At 45.2% G+C, this 26,851-nt stretch overlaps 1 protein-coding gene across 1 annotated transcript in view; it reads right to left on the bottom strand.

Annotated features, from left to right (window-relative positions):
* LOC119816945 (phosphatase and actin regulator 1) overlaps window positions 1–26,851 on the bottom strand; it is a 257,454-nt gene that overhangs the window by 42,936 nt on the left and 187,667 nt on the right. The window contains exon 6 of the mRNA XM_038334047.1: window positions 14,940–15,261. Within this exon, the coding sequence (XP_038189975.1) occupies window positions 14,940–15,261 (322 nt within the window). The remainder of the gene's footprint in view (window positions 1–14,939; window positions 15,262–26,851) is intronic.

Here is a 26,851-nt window from a genome sequence, read left to right as displayed (position 1 = left end):
ACCATGGTTCCTAAAAGACATCTGGGAGTTAGGGATGGGAAGCCGATAATAGGTATTCTTGTTTGGTGTGAAGAAACGTTGGAAGCAAGAAAACAAGAATGCCTTACGGCAGGCAGCTCCAAAGCAAACGCAAAGGGAAGAAGAAAGGGGAAATAAGGCGCTAAGAAACTCATCCTTGGAGGCGGTGTCGTGGTTTGAATGAGGATGGCCCCCATAGGTTGTATGTTTGAATACTTGGTCCCTAGTTGGTAGAACTGGTTGGAAGGATTAGGAAGCATGGCCTTATTTGAGGAGGTGTAGCCCTGGGAATGGACTCTGAGATTTCAAAAGTTCATCTCATTCCCAGTTAGCTCCCTCTCTGGCTCCAGGCTGTGGATAATGACGTGAGCACTCAGCTATTGTTCCAGTGCCGTGCCGGCCTGCCTGCTTGCCTGCATGCCCATTGCTATGCTTCCTGTCATGATGGCCATAGACTGTAACCCCGTGGAACTGTTAAGCCCTAACTGCAAGTTGCCTTGGTCACTGTATCTCTTCACAGCCACAGAAAAGTGACTAAGAAGGGTGTGGTCTGCGATAAAGAAGAGGCTGTGATTTTTCCTGGAAGACAAGACTGTGCGATCAGGAATAGAACAGGATTGCACAGGAGGGAACCTAGCTGCACTGACGAGTGTAAAGAATTACTCCGCCAGTGTTGCAAAATAGGGACCCCATATAGGTGATTAACAACTGCCTCAAAGAGACATTATAAACACAGCTGAAAACTGATACTGGCAGGTCTTCTTCCTAAAGTATCATTTTACCTATCATGTACTAGAATATTTCAGTTTGCAAAAGCAGGAATAATGTTTTCCAGGAATCTATAAGAATCCATCAAAATGTCTGGGCATATTTTGCTAATCAATATCCATGCTGGGGGTGGGGAATGCTGTTTGCCACTGTGATCTTAGCACTTGGGAAACTGAGGCAGGAAGAGCGAGAGCTCCAAACTTGCCTGGGCTACATAGTGAGAGCCTGTCTCCATAAATTATCTGCTGAATTATCTACTGGTTATCTACTGAATGCCAAGTATATGCCAGGAAAGGTGCTGAGAGGAAGACAAAACCTGTGGAGAATCTTGGGACAGCAAGAGAAGATAAGAAGTGAGCGGGAAGGAGGCTAGAAGGTCATGATGGGACTCCTTCTGGGGGAATCAAGACATATTTGAGTCTATATTTCCCCCATTTTCTCTCTTCTTGATATTGGGCAAGTTTTTCAGTGTTTGAATCTCAACTTTCTCAAATGCAAAATTGTGTAAAATGCCTTTTGGGGTGGTGGTGCTAGCTGGCCCTGTTAACATGGCCTTAAATGAGAGCCCCTCCCCCAAGCTCCGTTAATTACAGAAATGATGTTCCAGAAGATTTCAAAACATACTCAGTGTGTCCACCCTCCACACATGGTGGGGAAATTTTCTAAAAAGCACACATAGTTGCCTTTCCCATGTGAACCTTGACTCCCGAGTTTTCAAAAGCAGCAACACCAATGGAAGATGCAGTTAGCTGAGTGTGAGCCAGACCATCCATGGCCAAGAGATGCATCCAGGAAGTGCAGCATCTCACTGACGTGGCCTCTTGAATGTTACCCTAAAGGAAGCCTAGGGGAGTGGCAGTCTCAGTTGGTTTTATATGATAGAGTTGCTCCATAGATTTGTTTTAAGTCAAGATGTCCATTGCCAAAGAGGAGTAAAACCCATATGCTCATTGAGCCTTTCTTCTCCCCACCTATGTATCGATACAAAGCTCACAACAGCTACCCAGTCATCTTCATCTCTTCCATTCCCATTTATCGTTTATTACTCGTCTCCAGAAATACCTTGCCTATGTTCACAGGAGATCCCTCAGCTGTAAAAATTATAAGCATATATCTGCCTACCATCTTCCCCTCTGTTGTGGTTCGGATATGGAGTCTCTCCCCTAGAAGCTCATGTCTTTAAAGCTTAGTGTCTGTTTCAAGCAGAGTTCAGAGGTGGGTGTCAGGGTAAGTGACTGGATTGTGAAGGCTCCACCTTCATCAGTGGTCTGGTCCATTGTAGACTCAGTCTGCACAGCCTATTGGGCGACTGTGGAACTGTGGAAGGTGGGGTGTATGTGGATGAAGCAGGGCCCTGGGAGAGTATCTTTGGAAATTCTCTTGCCCTAGTCCCTTCCTGGCTGCCATTCTCTCTGCTCTCAGGTTGCTATTAAGTCAACACTGTCTGCTCCATGTTCACACCACCACGATATTTATTCTTGTCTCTGGCGCTCAACCATGAGCTCAGTCCACCATGAACCAAAACTTCTAACTCTGGACCACAGTGTGTGCTCCCTTAAACTGTGTACTAGCTACTTTTCCCATCACGATGATAAAATACTTGATAAAAACAGCTTAAAGGAGGGAGCATATATTTTGGCTCATGGCTTCAGAGGGTTTAGTCTGTTCATGGTTTCTTGGCCCCATCTGCTTGGGTAGGACATCACAGTGGTGGAGAGATTAGCAGAGGAGAGAAACTCATTTCATGGATGGCTGGGAATGGGAGAGACAGAGACAGAGAGAGATAAAGAGAAAGATAGACAGACAGAAATTGGTTTTGAATGGGGAGGGGGAATGAATGAATATGGATATATAAACACATGGCTAGCTTCTTCTCTTTCTCTTTTATGCTTAACCCTTGGCCCATAGGATAATTTCACTGATCTGCAAGGTGGGCCTTTCCCCATCAGCCAATCCTCTCTGGAAACCCCCTTTCAGACACATCTATAGGTCTTCCCACTCAGTCATCTAGACGATTCTAAAACCAGGCAAGTCGACAATGAAGGTAACCATCAGAAACGTTCTCCCAGATTTCTGTCAATAACAAAAGGTCTGCCTAGCACTTTCTCTCTCCAAGGGTGTGGCCTCTGTGATGACCAGAAGCCACATTTTATTGATGTTTGTGACTGGTGGCTAGCACCATGCCAGAAACAAGTTGAAACCTAGTAGTTGTTTATAGCTTCTGCAGAATAAAAGAAACACGGGCTTACTAGATATTTGGGTGCACTTGTATGTGGTTGATAGGCATACTCGAAGGGTATTAATTAAGAGATTTTTCTGTGATTCTTAGGAGGTCATCTACTGGTCTACTGTGGGGCTCTGAGTATCACAAGTTGGTTAGTGCCTTTATCAATGGGTTAGATAAAGATAGAAACAGAATTCTCATCACATAAGGGAAAGAACTGTACAGAGAGATTAACATTTTGAACAAGACAATTCTTTGCATTGGGAACTGTCCCGAGCATTGTGGAAGATCTACTATTGCCTCTGGCTTCTGCCCACTGGATCTTGTGGCGCCTCAGGAGGATGGAAAGGAAAGTATGCTCTTAAGGAGAATGTGCACTTCAATTACTGTGCTCACTTTAGTAGGGATCCTGCCTGATTCCAAGGCTTGACTGTTTAGTTTGTGATTCTCTTGGTAACCATTGTCAAGAAAGATTTTTCGGGTCAAAAAATATAAAAGCATCCAAGTGATGGTACGTGCTTATAAACCCAGAATGCAGAAGCCTGCCTAGGAGAGAGAGAGAGAGAGAGAGAGAGAGAGAGAGAGAGAGAGAGAGAGAGAGAGAGAGAGAGAGAGAGAGAGAGAGAGAGAAAGAGAGAGAGAGATCTCAACACATACACAAACAACACACATGCACACACACCCCTGTGCCTCCCCACCACTCACACACACTAACACACCACTGATGGATATATTGTAACGATTAGTTTTTGATAACCTGCTGGTGTTTCCGAAAAAAAGTCTGTCTACAAGCATCAGCATATAAAAAACACCAGCATCCACCTCGCCCTGATCTTGCAGCATGAGGTCAGAAAGCATCTCCCTCCATTGAACTGAGAAGGAATTGAATACCAGGAGGTCCAGCTAGTGATTGGCCCACAACTGCTTGGCTCCATGTGCCTCTTTCTTGTACCACAACTACTGACACAGGCAAGCACGACCCAAGACACTCACAGAAACTGAGAGACAACGTTAGGTAGAAATACCAAGACTAATTTCCACGTGAGAAATGGAGAATGCCGGGAAGGGGTAGGCTATGGGTCAGCCTGTGTATAAATACAATTTCATCGCATACCAAATGCCAGAGAGTTTCAGAAATATGGATCATTGGTCCCTAAAAGGAGAGAGGACAGGCAGAAAAATGAATTCATTTAAACCCATTACAACTTCTGGAAAAAAAAAAAAGAACTCAAAATACATCCTTTACTCAGGAAGGCTGAGGACCCTAGCCTATTTAGGGAGCAGCTTCCTGCTGACTAAAGTCCATGGGAAAACAAATTCTCTCATGGCACATTTCTTATCTTAGCAGCTAATCCTGGACCACCGTACAATGCACACTCGCTTTCTTAAGATGAAGCTGATGAACTGCTTGCTTGGGCTTCAGTGGCTATTTCCGTCATTTTCCAGCCTCAGGCTCTGCAATTTGTAGCATAATTTCTCACACGTTTTTGGTCTCTGAGAGGAAAAGGGCTGATTACTCTCTCCCCCTCTGCAAACTCTTCTTTGTAACTCACACGGGTGAAATTACAGCTCATTCCTGTGAGAGCTTAATTTCATTTTCTGTGTCATATTTGTGGGTAATAAATTTTCTCTATCCTTTGAGGGAGATGAATATCTTCTTAGTCCATTTTAATCACAGATGCATGCCAGAAGGCAACATTCCTTTAGAATACATTTTTCTTTAGGAATGATGTCACAGTTATCCCCCAAAACTTTTAGGGAGATGAAGGCTTTGAATGATGTCACAGTTATCCCCCAAAACTTTTAGGGAGATGAAGGGTTTAAAATAGTGATTTTTTTGATGTGCACAAGCATGTATTTGTGCAGGTGTGTATGTGTACATGTGGGTGTGTAGAAGCCACAACCTTAGCTGCTGTTCCTCAAGAGTCTTCCAGTTTGATGAGACAGAGACTCTCAGTGTCCTGCGACTCACCAAATAAGCCAGGATGGACTGCTTAGCAGACCCCAAAGATTTGCTATCTCTACATTCCCAGCACTGGAATTATCAGTGTGACCTATGCCCAATCTACTCTGTGTCACTTGAAGTCAGGTCCTCAAGCTTGCAAGGCCAAGCTATCTTCTCAGCTCATGACACCGGCTTTCAGTTTCACAACTTGCCCTCAGTTCTTTAATTGTGCCATGGAGATGTTCATTAGCGTGTAATTCCCCACTCGTGAGTGGTAGGTGACAGGGTTTTCTATCTGCCAGCCTATTGCCATTCGATGGAGACAAAGTGATGTCTGGAAGCTCTCTTGGAAGGGGGCCTTCTGATGAATGACCCCAGCCACTGGCTGATATTTCCACATTAATTTCTTTATGAGTTATTAAAATAGGGCCAATATCTTAGTAATTTCCAGTACTAAATTTTTAGAGACTAGAGAGTGATTCCTTGAAAACACATGGCTATTTGAGTGGCGGGAAAATGAATATCTGAGGGGGCACCATTGTGTTATTCTTTTGTTTGCCATTTTTTCATTTGTTTTTGGTGTCTATATGTCCACGTTCGTGTGTGTGTGTGTGTGCATGGATGCATATATATATGGAGGACAGAGGCTGACATTGGGTATCTTCCTTTCTCTTGACTTTATTATTATTATTATGATGATGATGATGATGATGGTTTTTGAGACAGGTTTTCTCTCTGTGACAGTCCTAGCTATCCCAGAACGCACAGAGATCCACCTGCTTCTGCCTCCCAAGTGCTGAGATTAAAGGCATATGCCTCTATTCCCAGCTTGACTTTATTGAGACAAGTTTTTTTTCCCCTGAACCAAGAGCACATCCGTTCTATTAGAACTGACCCATGGGTTCCAGGGGTTTCTCTATCCCCCGGTTGGCCCCAGTGCTGGGGTGTTTTTAAACATACATGCTGTGGCCTCTAGCTTTTATGTGGGTGTTGGGATCTAAACTCAGATCTTCACACTTGACTGGCAAGCACATCAGCAACCGAGTTTGCTCCTAATCCCCGTAATTTTGTTTTTCAGACAGGGTTTCACTCTATTGCACAGGGTGGCCTTGAACTCGGAATCCTTTTGCACGAGCCTCCCTGGTGTCAGGATTACAGGTTTTTGCAGCCATGACCAACGTCACCCTATATTCTTTATCTGTATTCTACTTGACTGTCAGTTGAGTTTTCCAAGCTTGTTTAAATGGCATTCTTGGTGGAGGTGGACGAGGAAGAGAGAATAGAGACAGGAGGACACAGTAAAGAGCGCTCTGCCCGTGGGCCTCTCACTAAAATAGGACCATTTCACATTTCAGCTTTCCAAATGCCTCTACACTTAGTATTTAGTTTGTGAACATCAGGTCTCCCATTTTTGGCATCCTCTCTTGTCCATTGATTTTTCACAAACAAATGTTCTCCGGCTGTTCTAGGGAGACCCTAAGGGCAAATCAAGTCATTATTCTTGGGAGCTTAATTGCCTGTGAGAAACCCAATGACAAACCAATAGATAATTAGCACCAAAAGCAGAGACAGGACACTGAAGGAAAAGAGGGCAGGGTGATGGGAGGCGGGGGAGGGGCACATTATCTTACCGCCTAGGCTAGATAATGGTAACGGTTGGCAATCTCTCTTGCGTCTCTAGCCTGCTCTCACTGCGCACCTACTCGCCTACAACCATGTGCGGTCTTCATTCAAGTCAACCAAACACAGTTGTGCCACCCAAGTTTAGATTTCAAGCCCACGTGTAAGTTTCCTAATAAATTCTCATTCTGATGCTCTTTACTAAAATGCATTTCAAAAGCATAGGTGGGATGTAGGGATAGCCGCAATTCCTGCTTCTCGTTAGAAAGAGTATCAGAGTCCACTCTTGTGAATTTTATTGTGTAAATCATATCTCATACCCAGCATGCTTGCAGGAGGGAAAATTCAGACTGGGCATTAGGGGTAATAAAAGGCTTAGCTGGTTTTCTGGGAGAAGGGTGACACGTGGTTAGTGGACAGAACTTTAGGTCTGGGTGAGAAGACCCCGGGTTTATATCCCTACTGTGATCATGGGTTGTCTTTATTGCTATGAAACCAAGATAGTAATTACACCCTTCTTAACACTGCAAGTTTTGAAAAATATTTATTTTCTGGTGTGTGTGTGTGTGTGTGTGTGTTTGTGGTGTGTGGTGTGTGTGTACATGCCACAGCGCCTGTGTGGAAGTCAGAGGACAACTTTTAGGAATTGGTTCTTTCCTTCTAATATGTGAGTCCCAGGGGTTGAACTCAGATTATCAGGCTTGGCAGCAAATGACTTCAGCCACTGAATCATCTCACTGGCCCTGTCTGCATGGCTGAAGGGAGATGAAAGGAGATTTCAAACACTGACGACGTGTATTTATGAGACACGTGGAGGACCACCTATGTTAGCCTGTTAGCCGCGAGGTTGTTTTGAAAGATGTTCTCATGATGCCTCGTTAGCATACTTAGGTAGCAGCATGAAAATGTCTCACATGCTTATGTTTATTGCACTGTCTAGAGCTTCTTGGATGATGGGGAGTAGGGATTTACCTTGTCGTCCGGGAGACTAAGGCCGATGGCATCTGTATAAACGCTACATGAGAGTTAGAGACTTGGTGGAGAGAGTCCGGCCCTACAGTCCTACTGCCTGCGTCAATAATGCTTGTTTCCTTCTAGTTCTGTGACCACGAACAAATAAATACCTTGGGGTTTTCCACTCTGATATGGGAAATCACCACTTTATCCACCCCTTCCTGGCATTCTGTAGCACAGACAAGCTCATTTAAACATACTAAGTTCCATCATTACCTTCAATAGCCTAGAGATTTTCACAACAGCCACATCTAGGAAGCGAGGATGGGGTGCTTCATGCATATCCCTGGTTTTTATAGTTATCTGGCCAATAGTCAGAGGCCAGTGGACACGAACCATGACCCCTAATGTCTGTTTGATCCAGGAAGAGCCAAGTGCTCCATATCAAAGAGTTCTGATGTGAATGATTTAAAGATCTGATGGCCGTCACCTGTTTATCCTCATGGAGGTTAGTTAGCAAGACTCTAAAAACCATGGTGACACTCGGGGTGACTAAGTGCTGCCGAGCAAACCACAGATCTCTGAGACTAGAGAACTAGGGTCAAACCCGTGTATTAATTTATTACTGGAACTAAAGGAAGGGGTGCAATTAGCTCACTAGGTAGAACCCAGAATGAGTGTTCATTTAGCGCCCAGAATGCCAGTCTGAGACACTGCAAATCAGAACCCTGCACGATAGGACCTGGGTGATTCTTCATCATGCAGTAGTCACTGTGAATTCCCAGGTGTTGTACGGAAGCTGCTTGGAAGAGGCTCACACGGTACCACCCTGAGAAAGCGGCTATGCATTCTCCAGGGCAGTGGTTCCCACCCCAGAGTCATCGATCTTGTCCCTCAGGAGACAACTTTCAGTGTCCAGAGAGAGTTTTGGTTTTACAGCTGGAAGAGATGGTGCTGTGTTCATAGGTGTTGTCTTCTTTTAGTTTTTCTGCCCGCTGGCTGCCTGGCTTGCTCACTGTGCAGGGAGGGGCAGCCCTGCTCACGAGGAGATCAACCTGCCCCGAGACTGTATCACGTCCCTTGGAAGAACCAGTTAAAGCTGGAAACATTATGTGTGGGTGGCGCTTAAGGGTGAGTCTATACCTTGAGATCAAAGAACTAACCTGAAATAGGAGGTACGTAAGTCTGGCTTCCAAGAAGCCGGGGCAAACGTTGAGCCAGAAATGCATGAGATTGAAGCTCTCATCCAGGGACAAGGGATATCTTCCCCCAGAAATACACTGCATGTAAGGATGTACACCCTTCCCTCTACAAACAAAACACAACTGCAAATCCACGCCAATTTATCAGCGAGTCGCACTGAGACCTTGGGAATTTCATTTTGCGAAGGCAGCAAGTCATGTCCGCTGTGCTGCCAGAGGGCACTGAGTTTTGAGGGTAAAACACTGCAAATATCAGCTGATACAGTCACTATAGATGCCACACGGGTAAGGCCGAGGGACACTGTGGGACTGCTCAGTTCAGGACCAAATATTATTCTTTAGAATTCCCTGTGACCTTGAGACAGCATGAAGCAAAGTAACCAATGCCATGAAATGGATCTGCCCTAGGGTTAGAAGCTGAACTGGGCTCTTTGAAAGGTTCAAAAATAATCATGAGTTCATAGACTTTTAGAGATGGAAGGGATTTTTTTTTGGGGTATGCTGCAATGTTCAATTTCTTGTGTCCAATTTAAACGGGATTCCTTTTTCATTATTCTCAATAAGCAACAATTTCATCCTAGCTAACATGTAAAAGCAAAAAGGGATTGTACAAACAAATACTAAGTTATATGTTTATACTTATTGATATTTCAAACAAAACATTGTATCCTTCAAGACAAATTTCCCTGTAGCCTGGCTATCCTGGAACTTCCTACGCAGCTGAGGATGACCTTGAACTGACCTTTTAGCTCCACCACTGAGAGCTGTGATTATAAACTGCTCTTAGTTTCGTGTAGGGCTGGGGGACTGAACCCAGGCCTTTGTCGATGTGAGGCAAGCACTCTACCCACAGAGCTAGATCCCTAGCTCTGTGATTTATTTCTGTGTGTCTGTCGCAATGATTGGCATTCAGTGCTCAACAGGCGCTGCCAGGAATTGCAGATTACAGGACCTTCCTAGGGTAGGTCAACTATGCTTACTCCGGACTGTCTGTGTTAAAACACGTCTGCCTCAAATTTGAGCTGAGGTAGAGCCATTCTGTTTCCAATAACTTTCATATTAGTAATAATAACTTACTTCAATATATATGGGATAGAGTTATTGATTGGGACAGGTCCTTAGCCTATGGCATAACCTTTTGTATAGCATATTGCATAGGTAGACTAGTAAAACCACTGGAACTCTTGCTGGCAGGATACTTTATCATTTGGTGACTGTTCTTCCTCCCCCCTTTCCTATTTCTTCCCCCAAGATAGGTGTGGTACAGGCTGGATTCGAACCTGTGATCTCCATGTGGTTTTCTCAGAGGTCTCTAAGTGACCTCACCAATGGCGCTGGGGCTCTTCCATAAGTGTGATTACAACCTCCTGTCGTCACTCTTTATTCTCATTTTCTATGATCCATCAATCTTCTACAAACTTCGAGTGTCAACTGCTAACTTAGCACCTTCATATGGAAAGCTTCCTTTACCCATTTGGAGAGCGTATACTACTACTTCCTCTGAAGTGACTAGAATGTTCTCCTGCGTCATCTGGCCACACTTCTCTTTCAGCTGTCAGAGAAGACTACCCTGCTCCTCCCCCTCCCCCCCAACTGCTAAGAGTCCTGTTGTCGGCACTGCTCCCCTTCTGTCCCCTTCACAGATGGGCTCACACAGTCTGACCTCCCAGGGAGTCTAGGCTCTGCTGAGACCAGCTCTGCTTCTTCATCCTCTCCCCAGCACCAGGCAGAAAACCTGCTTCAGCACCAGCTATCCAGCGAAGAATTGTTGGTGGCTCTTCCCATGGCTAGGGGCTATGATTAGAATGTGCTTCCCCAAACCCATGCACTAGAAACCTAACCTCCAGTGCAGCTGGGCTGAGATGTGGTTAGATCACAAGAACCCTGCTTCCGTGAACAGATTATCATTATCATGGCGGGAGGGTCCTGATCAGGAGAGTACGTTCATTATAAAGCAGATATAACCACACTTCTCCCCCTTGGCTGCTCCCACCCTCTCATTTTCCAGCTTGGGATGACACAGAGAGGAGGTCCTTGCTGGATGCTGGCACCGTGGTCTTGGGCTTTCTGTTGCTGGAGCTAGTAAAGAATATGTCTATGTTTGGACCACTCAGTCTGTGGTACTCAAACAGCATCCCCTGGCAAACATGTACATAAACTTCTGGGTGGGCCCCACTCTCTCTTTGAGGACTGGGGCTGGGGAGAAGGGGCAGGTGCTGGGGTAGGAGAGGCCTGCAGCCACATGGGTGAGGACAACAGAGGTCTGGGAGATGGAAGGTCAGGAGCAGGGGCCAGGGCAGCCGATGCACACATCTCCACACCACAGCAGAATGGGGAGGATTTGCTGACAGTCAGATATGGGACTCGCTATGGATGACCCTAGATTTCTGTGTGAGCAACGCTGGGTACGAACCTGCCTTTAATCAAGGGAGAAAAGTCTTCTTTAAAAGCACAGTCCCTTAAGGATCTTTCTAGAATCCCTTCATATCCCACTTCATTTTGCCAACAGGAAATGAGAGCACAGAGATCATTGAATGGATTGACCTCAAAAAAAAGTCAGCAACTGTCGGAAAGCAAAAGTTCAAGTTCTAGAATGAATGCCAATTAAGAATGCAGAGCTTACTGTAGAGAGGAAAAATAAAAAACCCTGCATAACGTTTAAAATGTTAAAATGTCACTTTTCAAAAAGACTTGAACAACCCATGGAGGGAAATAAAGACCATGTAATTCAAAGAAACTGACACACACACACACACACACACACACACACACACACACAAACACACACACACACACACCCTCCACCAAGATCGAACCAAATCCATTTCCAATGTGCCTTTTAGAGGCACTGAAGAAAAATTTTATGTGCTACATAATTTTGCTTAATGCTCATTGCCATTTATTGGACATTTATGGCATGTTGTGGAATGATCTGACTGATTATATCATTCGATCTTCACAAAGAGCCCTAATGAGGCTGGTCTGCTAGTGTTCTCCTGGTTTTATGGATGAGGAATGAAAGCCCATCGAGGCTATGCAACACACTTTGGGTCACACTGCTAATAAGCAGTGTGGCTAAGCTACAAATCCTGACTCTAGACGACACTCACTTGACTGTGAGGCGGGATAAATACGAACCCTCTTTGGGACTGGGGATAATTACAGACCATGCACGTTTCTAGTTCTTTGTGCTAGCTCTGTGCACCTACCCCCAAACCTGATGAGCCTAAACTATTAATAAACTCTGTTGCCAGGGTCAGATGGGTAAAAATCTGAAAAGATTCAAGGTCATCTCAGAGGTCATCTCAGAGGAACGCACACACGAGATGTCAAGAGGTCTAGAGGAGCCCTTTATGTGGAGAACACTGTGGCTATCTTGAGACATTTGAAAGCATATCCTAGGAAAGGAAGACCAGAACTGAGGCGTAGGAAGTCCGTGTTACACAGGGAAACTGTTATAACTTAATCAACCCATCTCTAGAATGGGAACACTTGTCTTGGAACTCATCAAGATCGCCCATGCAGAGAGTGGATGATGAACAGGAATGCAAGGTAGACATGGGTGAGCTGCCTACGCTGCCTTCGAGTTCCCTTTCACAGGCACGGCAACTGTTTATAGAAAAGTAGGTGTCAAAACCCAAGGTTGCTTAACTCCTCATTTGATTTCCACAGCGATACATCTTCGGGATTAGATCACAGTTCCGGAACAATGCTCTACAGAGGACTTCCTGTGACGAAACTACTGTGGGAAGGCCCACGGCTCTTCGCAAGCACAGTGCTGTCACGTTAGTAACAGCTCTCCTGACAGTGTCATGGGGGGCACCTGGGAGCTGCCAGGTGGATAGGGAAGGAATCCTGTGCTGTGAGACTCGGACAGCTGAAGGCTGACGTCATGTTGGAGGTTTCGGGTAGTGGAAGGGTGGGAAGCATTGCCCCAGACAACAGTTCTCTTGTTACAGGGCAAAGTGGTCCATGACCTTGATCTGCACTCAGATCCTTCTCCAATTCCCAGGAGACAATGCAGATGCTTTAAAAAAAAAATCTCCAATTTGTATTTATTTGGGAAGAGGATTTTTCTCTCTCAGGATGAGTGGTCTTGTCAGAATGATGGATATATTGATTCTCTTTGTCCTGCTGCTGTCTGAGGGGAGCCTAAGCCTTGGCCTGGGTGACAGTTGAGGAGGCACGAGGAGGTGGCAGGGCCCAGGGTGGTACAAAGTATGCAGATAGTCCCCCTCTTCTTTATCCTGGTCTTCTCTTTTTTGATTCATTTTATTGAAGAGCCCAGTTCAGTGAAGGACCTATCATTGTTCTAAACTCGATTGAAACATTCCATGAATTCCTACTGAGACTGTAAAATGGTGTGTTTAAATGAAGATACATTAAGTAATATCCTAATAGACTATTTCCAGTATCTCTGTTTAGATAATCAAAATTCATCTGAGTCATAAAATCCTAAACCCTGAATGGTGGTCACAGGAGCACAAAAGTCTCAAGGACCAATGTGACGAAGGCAAGGACTGAAGTCTTAAGGAAAGAGCCACAGGAGAGAGCTAGGGGACATGCAATAGTGGGACCCAGGCTTGACTCAACCTACTGTACAGGACACTGCTTTCTAAAATATGTTTGTGGAAATAACAGTTCTTTTAAGATTCACTCTTACTGAGTATAAGTGTTTTCCTGTGTGTAAGCAGCACACTGTATGCCTGGGACGACGGAGGCCTAAAGGGGGCACCAAATCCCTGGAACTGGAGCTACAAACAATTGTGGGCAGCCATGTGGGTGCTGGGAATCAAACCTAGACCTTCTGTAAGAGCAGCCACTGCTCTTATCCACTAAGCCATCACACCAGCTTTAGAAGCAGTGGTTTTTGCTCTTTATTTCTTTGAATTTCCAATCTCTCTCTCAAATGGATGTTTTCAGAAAATGTAATAAATGTTTTTTTAAAGAAATGAAGCCTTTTAATATTCAATAAAACAAAAAGATCTCATCTAATTGCTATAAAAGTTTTGAAAAGTGTGTTCTTAATTTCTGCAGTGTGGGTACAAATAGGCAATGAGCATTTTGTGGGCATCCTTTGAGTAGGTGGCATTGGGGAACTTCCTTGACCTTTCCTAGTTTCTTTACTCAGTTTCCCTAGTGATGGACATGGTCGGCAGTGCGCATGTGTGGTATATTTCAAGGTGTCATTCAAAAATTAATTGCCCTCATTAACAATACTGATAGTTGGAACCAATTTCCTGCGAAGGATGGGCTATACCAGTGGCTTCCAGATACTATACCAGTGGCTCTCATGCATATCCCTAAACTCCAGTGCTCTGCTTCCTCCTTCTTCAGGAACGGGGGCAAATCTCTCCACGCTTCTAATCTGCTTACCCCGTCCTCCTCTCCTGCCAGTTCTCATCTCTTCCTGATGCACTTAAACCGTTTTCAACATCATGGAGTGGTCACAAAATTAAAAATAAACAATATAGTATGGAATATAAAATTATTCTCTCCCCATTCGCCCACACCAGGGCAGGGGAGACCACATGCATATTATTTCTCAAAATGGCAATATTTAGAAAAGCGATATGGCCTACTGAGCATATGTATACATGCTACTCCTTTGTGTGTGTGTGCAGGTCAGGGGTGTCATCTGAGACAGGGTGTCACTGGTCTGAAACTTGCCATGTGAATTAGGCTAGCTGGCCAGCAAGCCTCAGGGATCTACCTAGCTCCGTTTTCTCACTACTGGGACTGCAAGCTTGTACCATTACGCCTGGCTTTTATCTACACAGATCTGATGATTGAACTTGGATTCTTATGCTTGCAAGGCGACTTATTACCCACTCCTAATCTTTTTAAAAAATTAAATATGCTTACTCAGTACTTTGACAATGGACATATACTATTTCTCCCATCTTTTTGTGTGTGTGTTGGGAGTTGAGACAGGGTTTCTCTGTGTAGCTTTTGGAGCCCGTCCTGTAACTTGTTCTGTAGACCAGGCTAGCCTTGAACTCACAGAGATCCACCTGCCTCTGCCTCCCAAGTGCTGGGATTGAAGGCATACGCCACCACTACCCAGCTAACCCCTTTAAATACTCAGATTTGACATGACTTTACTCTCAAGCCTTTCTTTGTTCTTCGAAGGGAAAGGAATGAGGCTTTACAACTCTCTAATCCCCAGCCTGTCCCCCCTCCTAGGCAGTCCCCTTCCCACTGTTACCTTTCCAGCCTCTGCATGGTCATAGCAAGTGTCTTGTTCAGCTCATCGATCATCCTGCAGCCTGAGGGGTGCATGGGCAAGGTGCCGGTAGAGGACGGGAGGTGCTGGCCATGGCTGCCATACTGCAATTGGTGCTGCATCTGGGATGGCAGGACAGTGTGGTGGTGCTGGGCCACGGCCTGCTGGCTGCTCTTCTGGGCTGCGTAGGATGCCAGGGAGAGCTCCGGCCCCCCGACAGGCATACAGATCAGGACTTTCTTTGGAGGTAGCGGAGGCGACAGTTTCACTGGCAGACAAGGCAATTTCACAGGGGCGCCAGGATCTGTGGCAGAAGGAGGGTGAGAAGAAGATGTGAGTTGGGGGGGCATTAAATGAAACCCAGAACGTCGTGTGTGTGTGTGTGTGTGTGTGTGTGTGTGTGTGTGTGTGTACTTTGGGACTACAGCCTCCTGGAGGGTGGACGCTATTCAGTAAACATTGACTAGCTTGTTTTCTGATGAGACTGCTCTGGAACCTGGATAGAATGGGAGATGGGTCTCAGGGTCCATCAACCAAGGCTTCTCAGCGACCCAGGTAAGATGGCGTCAGGAAGGCATGTGCCGTTGAAACAGGAGCTGATAAAGAAACCTTTTCCAGGACCTACCATGATGACTACACATTTGCCATTGTTAAAGTAACATATGCTTTCAGCTGGCAGGGTCCAACTTACCTACACTGACACAGGGCAGAAGTCAATACTCTGTTCAAGTCCTTCCCTACAAGTGACCATGCTGCCATCCTTGATTCCTTAGCTCTTACTAAGAAGCTGCTTTGTAAGGCTTAGTGGCTGCAGAACCTGACTGGGGCACACCAAGTAAGGGTGGGGTGTGAGCATTGTTGCTGGGATGGTGGGTCCACTCACAATCAACTATGGTTCAAGCTATACCCTTAAGGGATTAAAGAGTTTATCGTACATACATCACACATACACCTGAAAGTAATTTTATATTTTCTTAATAACTTTGGTCATGAACAAAAGGTCGCACACAGCAAACCACCAGAAAGTGGCCCCTTTGGTGAGGCACAGGCTTAGAAACCAGTGCTTGGAGAAAGCCAAGGGAGGAAGATTACAAGTTGAACCCATCCTGGGCTACAGAGTAAGATCCCGTCTCAAAACAAAACAAAAACAAAGAACCAAAAACAAAACAAAACAAAAAAACCAACGCAAGAGCTTGGTTGATTCAGAAAGACAAATACTGTAGTTTTTTCTCATATAGGAATCCTAGATTTTAATTTTTATGTATGTGTGAGTCTGTATGTGTGTGATGTGGTGAACAGGTGTGTGACTGTGTGTGCATGTGAGTACATATTTATGGGCATGAGTGTGTATTTGTGAGTGTGTATAGGTGTATACATGTGTTTTATGAAATGAGAAAGGGGACCATGAGAGAGGAGAACACTTTGGGGTATAGGAAGACATAAAAGGGAGGGTAATACAATATATAGTATATGGCAGGCAAACACAAGGGAGTCTACTAGGAAGAGGGGGCAGTAAGCAGGGAGCAGGGGGATTGTTGAGGGGAGTAAGAGAAAAAGGTCAACAAAAGTGAAGTATATTTAAAAATTCTGTAATTAAACCCAGTACTCTGTATGCCAGTTTAAAAAAGTAATTAAAACAAACAAACAATCAACAGTAACCCCTGCCCTCCCAAGGACTGGGGATGTGGCTTACTGGCTCTGGGTTCCACCCCCAGAACAGCAAAACCAAACTGAGAACAAACACCAAACCAAACACTGAAGAATGCCACTTGTCTCATCATGGTGGCACTTAGGACAATGTATTCCAGAGTAGAACCGAGCCCTCGGTTCTGTGACAGTGTCATTAAAACTCCCTAGACAGTCCACATTAAGATGGGTCAGGGTCAGACAAACTCTCAGAGAGCATTCTGGGAGAGATCTTGTAGTTCTCTTGCTTAGTATTCCCCTGACTCATCTGGTCCGGGAGAGGGGTGGGGCTGAGCTTGTCTAGGAGAATCGCTTTCAGAAGGGTGTACATGGAGGTGTCTGCTAGTCACGGTCCTGACCACTGATCTTTGGAGTCCCCAGTTTCTCTCTACCCGTTGTTTGTGTCCTTCCACCTAATTTATACTGGAGCACAGACAGGACTAGGCTGCCCCTCAGTTTAAAACTGAGGACTCCCTTAGGCTGCCTGCTGCTTGGCTCAGGCCTTCAGACCCACACTTAAGTAGTCTGCTCTGAGAAAGAATGTTTCCCAGGGTACCCAGAAAGCCCCTGGGCAGAGTTACTTCTGTGACACATCCCACTTTCTTCTAATAGCCTCTCCTCGCTCGGTATCCCACAAATTCAGGTCTCCCCCATTCAGCTTGCTCTGCCAAGTGGCTTTTGTGCTCACTCACCATCTCATGCAAGCTGCTGAGGTCTTCCTCAGCCTCCTCTGGGTTCCTTTCTCTTAGCACATTGTCTGCCAAGGAACAGGAAGTAAGAGCTTATGGCTCCCTGCCTTTCCTTGGGACCCAGTGGTCTGTCCTCAGCTCGACCCCTGCATATACCCTCTGTTCCCAACTTCCGATGTCCTTGACTATGTGAGGTTTCCGTACCCTGGGTCTTAGTATATTTCTTTCCTGTGGTTTGAAATATTCTGCTATGTCTTCTTGGCCAATTCCTATTCTGCCTTCCAGGTTTAACTCACACTCAAAAAAAAAAAACCTCTCCCAAACTTCTTGGTTCAGTGTATTGTGCTTTCCCCACTATAGAGAGAGCACACATTGAGTTGACATTAACAATCACAGCAGTAATGATGGTGACAGACATTTGAGTCAAGCTCAGATCAAATTGCTCTTATCTGAAATGCATGGAACCATTAATATTTCAATATAGACTGCTCCAGATTTTAGAATATGCACAGATACACATGTGTATTGGGGATGGTACCCAAGTGCAAACATGATATTCATTCAAGTTTCATAAATACCTTTATATAGAGAACGGGATAAATCATAAATTTTAATTAAGATTTGTTTTACAATTATGAATGTATCTGTATGTGACTATTGCATGTGTGTACAGGTGACCTCTGGGATCAGAGGCACTGGATCCCTTGGTGCTGGAGTTGCAGGTGGTTCTGAGTCACTCAATGTGGGTGCAGGGAATCTAATTTGTGTCTCTTGCAAGGGCAGTGTGCTCTTTTAATTGACGAGCCATTCCTCCAGTCCAGTTTCAGAGATTTTAAATAACACTGGACATGAAGCAAGGTTCCTGGACCATCAGGCAGGATCACCCGTGGCTTCACATCTGCACTAAAAATGTTGGATTCTCAAACATTTCCAATTTCAGAGGTCTAGACGAGGACTATTTCACCTAGGCCATGCTTACTAACCACAAGCCAGACACTGCTGTTCTAAGTGATTGCCATACAGTAACCAACGTAATCACCACTTCCTGTGCATGTAACTGTCTCCTTGGCCAGAGGAGAGCAAATGGGCTTAACTTAAGGCATCCTTACCATCTTGTTCGATGCCCTGCTGGTCTGACCAAAGGAGTAAAACACAATTTTCCCCACATCTTTCTCTGGTTTGCTAAGATTACTGACTACCCTTCTTAAGTTAAAAGTCTCTTATAATTGTGTGTGTGTGTGTGTGTGTGTGTGTGTGTGTGTGATGTGAGGAGGGAGACGTGTGTGTACCACAGCACAGGCATGGAAGTCAAAGAGCCACTTTGCGGAGCCAGTTCTCGCCTTCCACCTTTACGTGGGTTCTGGCGATTGAACCTGGGTCTTCAAGCTGACACAGTTGGGAGACAAGTGCCTTTACTCGCTCAGCCATTTTGCCAGCCCGGAAACCTTTAAATTAAAGAGCATTTCTCAAGGATTATTGACGAGTGCATAAGATAATACTGTTTGAGGTATGAAAAAATAAACTTTCTGAATGAAAAGTGGTGTTTCCCCCACTGTGGAGCAGATGAGGCAAACGGCGGCGCACTTCTGCTCGCTCCGCGCCTGGCCCCTGCGGCAGAGCAGTTGCGCATGCTCCTTTGCTGAGCTGACGCTCTGCGGTGCCAGCTGCCTGCAGCATTCTCAGGGAACCCTGAGATGTGATGGATCTGAAGGGAGCTCACTCTCAGGAAGGGAGAACACTTGTTTTTGTTTTTGTTTTTTTTTTTTTTACACATTTAAGCAAACACCTTTTTTTTTATTATTATTATTTTTTTTTCCCCAAACAGGGTTTTACTATAACTTTGGAGCCTGTCCTGGAACTAGCTCTTGTAAACCAGGCCATCCTCAAACTCACAGAGATCCATCTGCCTCTGCCTCCCAAGTGCTGGGATTAAAGGCCTACGCCACCACCGCCCATCAGCAAACACCTTTTTTCAAGGTATGATGGAATATGAAATAAAATCTAAACAGAAGAAAGCCTACTACACCAGCAACCGAAGTTAAAGTAACTTACGTATAAATACTGAAAAAAAAAACTGGCTCCAACATTTAATTTTTAAAAATATTTTCTTTCAGGGTACCAGCTTCTCAAAGGTGTGTCTCACTGGCCTTACTGGAAGGCTTGGCAAAGACTCGCTTGTAAGCCTTACCTCCAGAGCTCAGTTACTGAGGGTCTCTGATGGAGTCTCCCTGGAAACAAGTGTCCAGAGATAGATCATTCACGTCAATGGGGACCACGCTTGGCAAGCATGTCACAAGTTACAGGGCTAAGAAGCAGAACCCAAACTTCTGGAGCTAAAAAAATGTTAAGGTGCATGGGACCATGAACGCATTGGTAGCTTTAGCAGAATGCACAACCCTCTCCTTAATATTTCATTTCTCAGTCTGCAAGATGGGACAAATCACCCTGTCACATGACTTTTGGACATTTTTTAAGATATGGAAAATGGGTGGCACGGTGCCCAGGAGATGCGAACTATTGTTCTTGTTACTACCTTCATCACTGATGAATGTTTTCCATAGGAAGGCCCTCTACTCGAGGCTGACCTAGGACACTCCCAGGTCCTGGACTCCCTCCAGCCCAGTCCTTCAGCACAATTCATTTTCCTTGCCTTGTGCCTGGTACTGTTTGCAGTGGACAGCTGTGATGTGCTGATCACATCTCAATGAGAGTGGTCATTTCCTCACCCATCTTCCTGGCCATCAGGACCCGAGCCTGGTACACAGCAGATGCTCAATACTGTTCTGTTTCTCCTCTCATCATGCCTACATGTCCGTGGGAAAAGATGGCACACGGCATCCGGCACCTCTTCCACTAATGAGGTCCAAATCAAAGTGGAATCTATAGCTAAACGGGCCTGAGAATCGCCCTCTAAGACACGTTCTCAATCCTGTCCCCCAGCAGGTGAAGAGAGAATGCTCCAAGGCTTCTCTGAGGAGACATAGCTAGCTGCTACTCTGAGAGCACTCACTGAACTGGCTGGTTTCTGGAGGCTTCTGCTCTAGGCTGTGGGTGGAGCTAACTGGTGAAACCACTGTTGGCAGAGAACTCAGAGAAGCTGGGCTCCAATTCTAGCTATGTCATCAAGGACTGTGCCGAATCCAACACTCCCCGGCCTCAGTTTTCTCATCTGTGGAAGAGCTCTATGACTGACCATACAGGTTTACTGCCAGGAGTAAACAGGTTAATAGATGAAGCCTTCCTGCTAGACACTGAGGGAATAAGAGGGTTACAGGTCAGTTGGAGGCCTGAGCTGACACAGGGCTGAGTCACCTCTGGGAAAGGAACATCTTCCACAAGGAAATTCTGCCTAATTTTACAAGGTCTCCATACAGGTGAGCAGTGGGCAGAGGGTCAATGATAAAAGACCCCCAGCGAAGTCCTTGGTGTGCCATAGGAATTCCTCAATGGAGCCCTGACTCTGCAGTAAACACCGCAATGCATTACCTGCCTCACCCACAGTTTGCTTTGGAGGTCAGCTAGTGTATGACCTTACTCTTGGAAATGCATCATTTGCAGTATTGCTATCAGAGACTTTTGTCAGGCCTCTGAAAATCCACCAACGCGGATGTTTCCCAGCCTGGGGTGGGACGATGGGAGTCAAGTAGGCCCTGGAGGGTGCAATGTGCCCTAGCACTACCCTCATTGGCAAGCGAGAGGAAGTTTGGGTAGTGCTTAGAAAGAGGAGCTGTCACCTATGATCCAGTGGTTCCGACGTACATTGCACCTCCTGCTATAAAAAGCTAGCGGGACAGAATTAGGAGCCGACAGTTTGGACTTCAGTCTCATTAGCCAGGAAAACTCAGGGATAAAATCGCTTCTCATACTTGGATAGCGACGGACTGAATCAATCCCTTCGCATCTACTAATATGTGGTGCTCATCCGTTTTGCTGGAGGACACACTCTGCCTCTGGCATTCATGATGACAGATCTGGGGCTGCCGGAAGATGCCAGCTCACGCATTTCTGTAGCCAGACTGATTGAGATGCAGCGTATTCATCAAGCTGTCTCTGGTGATGGAGTGGAAGAGGCAAAAATGACCAGTTCCAGGAACATGGAAAATCAACTCAAACTGTGAGTATCACAGAGCCTTAAAATCCACAAGAGGGTCGTACTTCCAACACAACAGCTCTGGCCGATGATTTCAGACAAAGAAATGAAAATGGGAGATGATTTCTGTCATCAGTTCTCTTGATGGAGGACTTCAGGTCCCAAATGTGAATCAATGGAGGCTAAATGACCCCACATGGAAGATCCCTAGTCCAAAAACCTGAAAGGCTCACACATTTTAAATATTTCATACCCGGCCTTACGTGATAGATCAGAGTAAAAATGCATACTCACAGAAAATACTATATACAATTACCCACAAGCTATGCATATGTGGTATATATGGAATAAATGGATTTTGTGATTCTATCTGGACTCTATAACCAAGATGATTCACTGTATCACATATATGAAAATATTACAAAATCTCAACTACTCCCCAAATCTGAAGCACTCCTGGTCCCAAGTGTATCAGAGGAAGGGCATCCAAGCCATCTGCTTCCAGCCTCTTTTCACACAGCTACCAATGAACTTTAAGATGGGCATCTACAAGTACTGATGTGTAATTACTGGCGTGTGCGCACTGTTCATTCACACAGGTGCTGGAAGAATTTCTCCATCATTTGTCACCTGGTTTCAGCACGTTAGATGCTCTGATCTCCTTTTGGAGATACAAGTTAGAAAACTTGTAGAAACCACAAGACATAAGAAACCCATGAGACATGCACTTCGTACTTAAATTATAGGACTGCATCATCGTTCCCCTTGCCCGAATGAGAGAGCTCACTGGAACATCATCAGCTTCTTCAACACAGTAGCCTACCCCAGGGGCTTCATGGTAGCCTGAAGTCTTGCTTTGGTCAAAGGGAAAATATTCTGATTGACCTTTTGTAAGGCCGTTGATGCGGAAGGAAGTGTCCCACATTCAATGCCCCACATCAGGCCAAGATATGTAATGACAGCTTGTGTCAGGCATTTGAAATCAATACATCCAGAAACCTTCCAGAATCCTGAAATTGAAGGCCATCATAGCAGACGCCAACAACAGCAAATGAATTTGGTTTTAACCCCTCTCTGAATACTTCATTCTCAAATTTACTTTTCTCAATAGCATCTTGGGAGGATTACAGTGAAGACTGTATCTCATTGAAAAGAACTGATGGGTAGCAGATAAGGGTCATTTACCCACTGAGCCACGCTGGCATGCCACCCTTGCAGGACATGCAATTCAATTAGATTCTTTTTAATAGAGTTGCCAATAACAGCCAAGTGACTCCTCTCCAAGAATTACCTTTGAAATAAAGGCACTCATGCCAACAAATGCATGCTGAGAAGTTGTGTAATTCTTTTGCTAGACATCACAAATCACGTATACAAAACGCATGATACCATTCTTTTTTTTTTATAATAATGGATGAGTGCTATTATTGGCAGAGAGATTTTTGCTACAGAGTGCCATGTCTCTGAGCCTTCTCCAGGATAGGCAAACAACGTGGGAGAGGTCCAGATGTGGACAGCAGGAAGGAAACTCCCCTTCATGTTGGGCTGTGGAAGGCTGTTATATGTGGACCATGTAAAAACTGAGAGGGGATCTGATGAAAACCGCAGTCATCAGGATGAGCAAGACCATGCCCATCTCTTCCTAGAACACTAGAAACAGAAGATGCAGCTGCAGGGAATGCTGCTTTAAATTTAGAAAAGATAAAAGAAAGTACTACACAGAGAATGTAGGAATCTACTATAAGGGAGGATATGCAAGGGGAAGGTATATATTAATTCAAACAATGGATTCAAAGAGATTTTATGTAGAGAAAACCAAGAATCGTTGCCACTCATCTCTAGCCTTGACTCTCAGATTTAGCGCACTGATTCCTAAAAGTCCTCAGCAATGGGGGCCCCTTGTTTCCCCAAAGTGGGCATCAGTGGGACACACATAGCAGGGAACATAGCGAACTAAATTCTCACACTCATAAAACCTACCTCTTGGACAGGTTTTTCCATGTCCAAGAGAGCTGCGGAGCAAAGAGCTGCTGCCAGTGGGCAGGTTTGGGAACTTCAGCTATTAAAATAGGCAGAGCCTTCCTTGCTCAGATCTGTGGTACCTGTCGGGTTTTCTGTACAAACTGTGACAGGCTCCCCACTGACCTTTTGAAACTCATCCCCGCTCAGTTCACAGGCACCACGGGCAGAGCATTTCTTTCTAACAAGGTACTGTAACTCGTGGCACAGTGCCCTTCAAGATGGGGTCCTGTTTACTGGCTGCTGCGTGGTTTGAGATGTGAGCTGCAAAATCTGCAATAACAAACCAGGAAGCATGGAGGAGCAGCTACTGAAGACAGCCACTGGTGTAAGGAAAGCCCTGTGATCCCGGAATGTGCTCTAGTGTGGGAGAGTATTGGCTCTGAGGAGCGTGTGCCATCTGATAACTCTTGAAAAATCAACAAGTCCACCTTTTCCCGCATCTCCTTCACTGAAAACAAAAATCTACTTACATACACTCTGACCTGAGCATCAGAGTCCAATTACAAACTGTGGAACAAGAGCTTGCAAGACTCTACACTTTTTAAGATTATGTTTATCTTCCTCCCACTGCCATTCGGACGCGGAATGTACAGATGCTGCTGGGCCCCTTCTGTGTTGACACTAAAGCAGAGGTGTCTGTGCAGCTACTTACGCACTATAGGAGGTGAAAAAATTGGGGCCCTTAGAGTGAGGAGCTGTATTTTGTGGAAATTTTGAGTGGAGAATATATCAAGAGCGTGGCTTTTAAACTTATTTGGGCTTCGTTTTAAACGGTAATTTTAATTCGCTAGCTTCAAGAAGAGATCTGAATCTGGGCCCAGCAATGGGGACTCAGTGTACTTGTGGCTTGTGCTGGCCAGAGGGCCAGAGTTTTGTTGGGGAGGAACTGTAACCAGAACCCAGTCTTCCTTGTCAGTCTCGACCCACAGGGGTCACCACCCCCAGTCACTGGTGTTGACTGCAAGGTTCTGAAGTGGGGCAGAACTACTTAGCTCTCTTTGAGCTTTCTGGGCCTTACATCAGGGGCATCTAAGAAACCTTTCCAGTTAAGGCCAGTCCATGCTTAGAGCTTGGACTTAGCCACGGTTCATCTTGAGCTTACTGACACGGACATGGCACATGGAATAGCCTAGGTAACAGACCACCTCCCCTGGCATGTATGCCATAAGGTGAAGCAGGATTTCTTCTCTGTAGCCATCCCTGGCAGGTGCCAGGCAACTAGAGAAACCCTGGTTGGTGCACAGCCTGCAGGGACTTTCCTCTAACCAATTCAGATGGTTTACTTTACCCTGCTCCCCTTTCTGCAGAAACACCACAAAGGCTCTTCCTTGTTCCTGCTCCTGCCTCCTAATCACCCTTAGGATCTCCTCAGAGCCATATATGGGGAAGCCTAGCTTCTGTCTCTAGGGCTGTAAGGTTAACACGCTTGCATTTTCTACTTGGGCCTGCCCTTGACCCAAAAGAACACAGAATACCTTCAAAGTATCAGTTACCAAAAAGTGTAAACTGTCTACCTCCATATAAAGTCTCTGGGCTATGAGCAATTTTTTCCCCCATTTACTGTGTCAGATAAAGCCCAAGTTCCCAGCACCTTACTCTTTGGAAGGTGAAGGCAGAGGTGGAAGCACACAGTTGTGCAGGGCTAAAGAAGGGAACGAGGAAGGCACAGGCAGACTGTCAGAGAGAGAATGGGGTGGGGAGCAAATGAGGAAATAATCTGAGAGCAACCCTGTAACAAAATGAAATTACATATCCAAATGGGACTGTAGAACAATGTAGGTGCCCGCAGCATCAGAGAGACTACTATAAATAGGAACACTGGCTTCGGCTTAACGATCATTGCACCTATTCTCACTAGACATGCCTAAGTGCTGGCACTGGAAAATTCTACAGGGCACAGATGGTGTTCGTTAGGCAAAATTGTAGTTGCTCTAGACGCTATGCTATATTGAAATTTGCAATCACTGGAGTTTGCTGAGAGTACAGTCGTCTCTTGATGAACACTAGAAGTCCTTGCCATAGCCACTTCGGCAGAGGCTCAGGGGCCTCCTTACATCAAGTGGTTAGTATGTGCACAGAGGCTACGCACACCTCCTGTGTACGTCAAATAATCTCCTGGTTTTGTACAGTACCCAGCACACTGGGAATGTTGTGGAATACAACAGTGATCACTACGTGTTTATATTTGTATCATTTTTTATTACTGTTATTGGACCTTGAATTTCAGCCTTCAAAATGATGAAACATAAATTTCTTTTTAAAACATTTCTTAAAATTTATTTTATGTGTATGAGTGTTTTGCCTGCAGGCATGCATGTGTGCCATGTTCGTGTCTGGTGCCTTCAGAGGTCAGAAGAGGGTGACGGATCCCCTAAAATTGTAGTTGCAGATGGTTGTAAACCACTGTGTGGGTGCTGAGAACTAAATGTGAGTCCTCTGTATGTGCAGCAAATGTTCTGAGCCACTGAGCCATTTCTCCAGACCTGCAAAAATTAATTTTTGTTGCATAAAACATCTCGTCTATATTAATTGGTATGGCAGCCTGAGCAGGCTAATGTAAGGTATGAAAATAAAGAAGTAGGCCTTCTAACTTGTTAACTGGATGTAAACACACAAAGATTAGAAACCAAGAAAGCTGATGACTTACTAGCTGTCTAGCCACAATCAACATCTTCATATTTTTGATCATCTTTTGTGAGAAGGTAGGAATGAGAATGGAATGTACCTCAAGGACTAAAGGGTACCTAGTAAGGTTCTCAAACAATGCTAGCTGCCCAACTGCTACCCAGAGGTGACAGTCAGGCCACGAAGCCATGACATCATGAGTTATTCTTCATTCATCTGCCACATATAGGGTGCCTGCTTCTCCCTGGTTCCTCATACAGAAGGTACTGGTTAGTCATGTAATATTTAACGTACGATCTCGGGAAAGGATGCTTAGGAAAGCCATTGGTGGAGACTTGGGAAGGTAGGAGACAGGGTTTTGTCCTGATCACAGTTTCCCTCTGGGCTCATTCCAGTTAGAACCCATTTTGAGGCTCATTCACCTTGGATCACAACACAGGCAGTGCCACTGGAGACTGTGCTTCTAGAAAGGCAAGACTTTAATACCCAACAACTCCTGACCTTGTCTCATGTGTTACTAGGCTGGCTGATGATGGAGAAGATGGAGAAGAAGATGTGGAAGAGGAAGACAACAAGAACACAAAAGAATGCGGGCCTCTCTCCACTCGACTGAAGAACTGAGAGGTGGAAGATACACATTCCCCAAGGCCACTGAGAAAGCAGAAGCAAATCCTACAGAAGAGAGCTCTGCATGCCACTCTCTGAGTGTGAAGTCGGATACTGCTCCCATCTAGGCCCACATTTCCTCCACATTTTGTTAGTCCACTGCCCACTTATTTAAG

The sequence above is a fragment of the Arvicola amphibius genome, chromosome 6, assembly GCF_903992535.2.
Source record: "Arvicola amphibius chromosome 6, mArvAmp1.2, whole genome shotgun sequence".
Classification (NCBI taxonomy): Eukaryota; Metazoa; Chordata; class Mammalia; order Rodentia; family Cricetidae; genus Arvicola; species Arvicola amphibius.
This window is presented reverse-complemented; position numbering and strand designations above follow the sequence as displayed.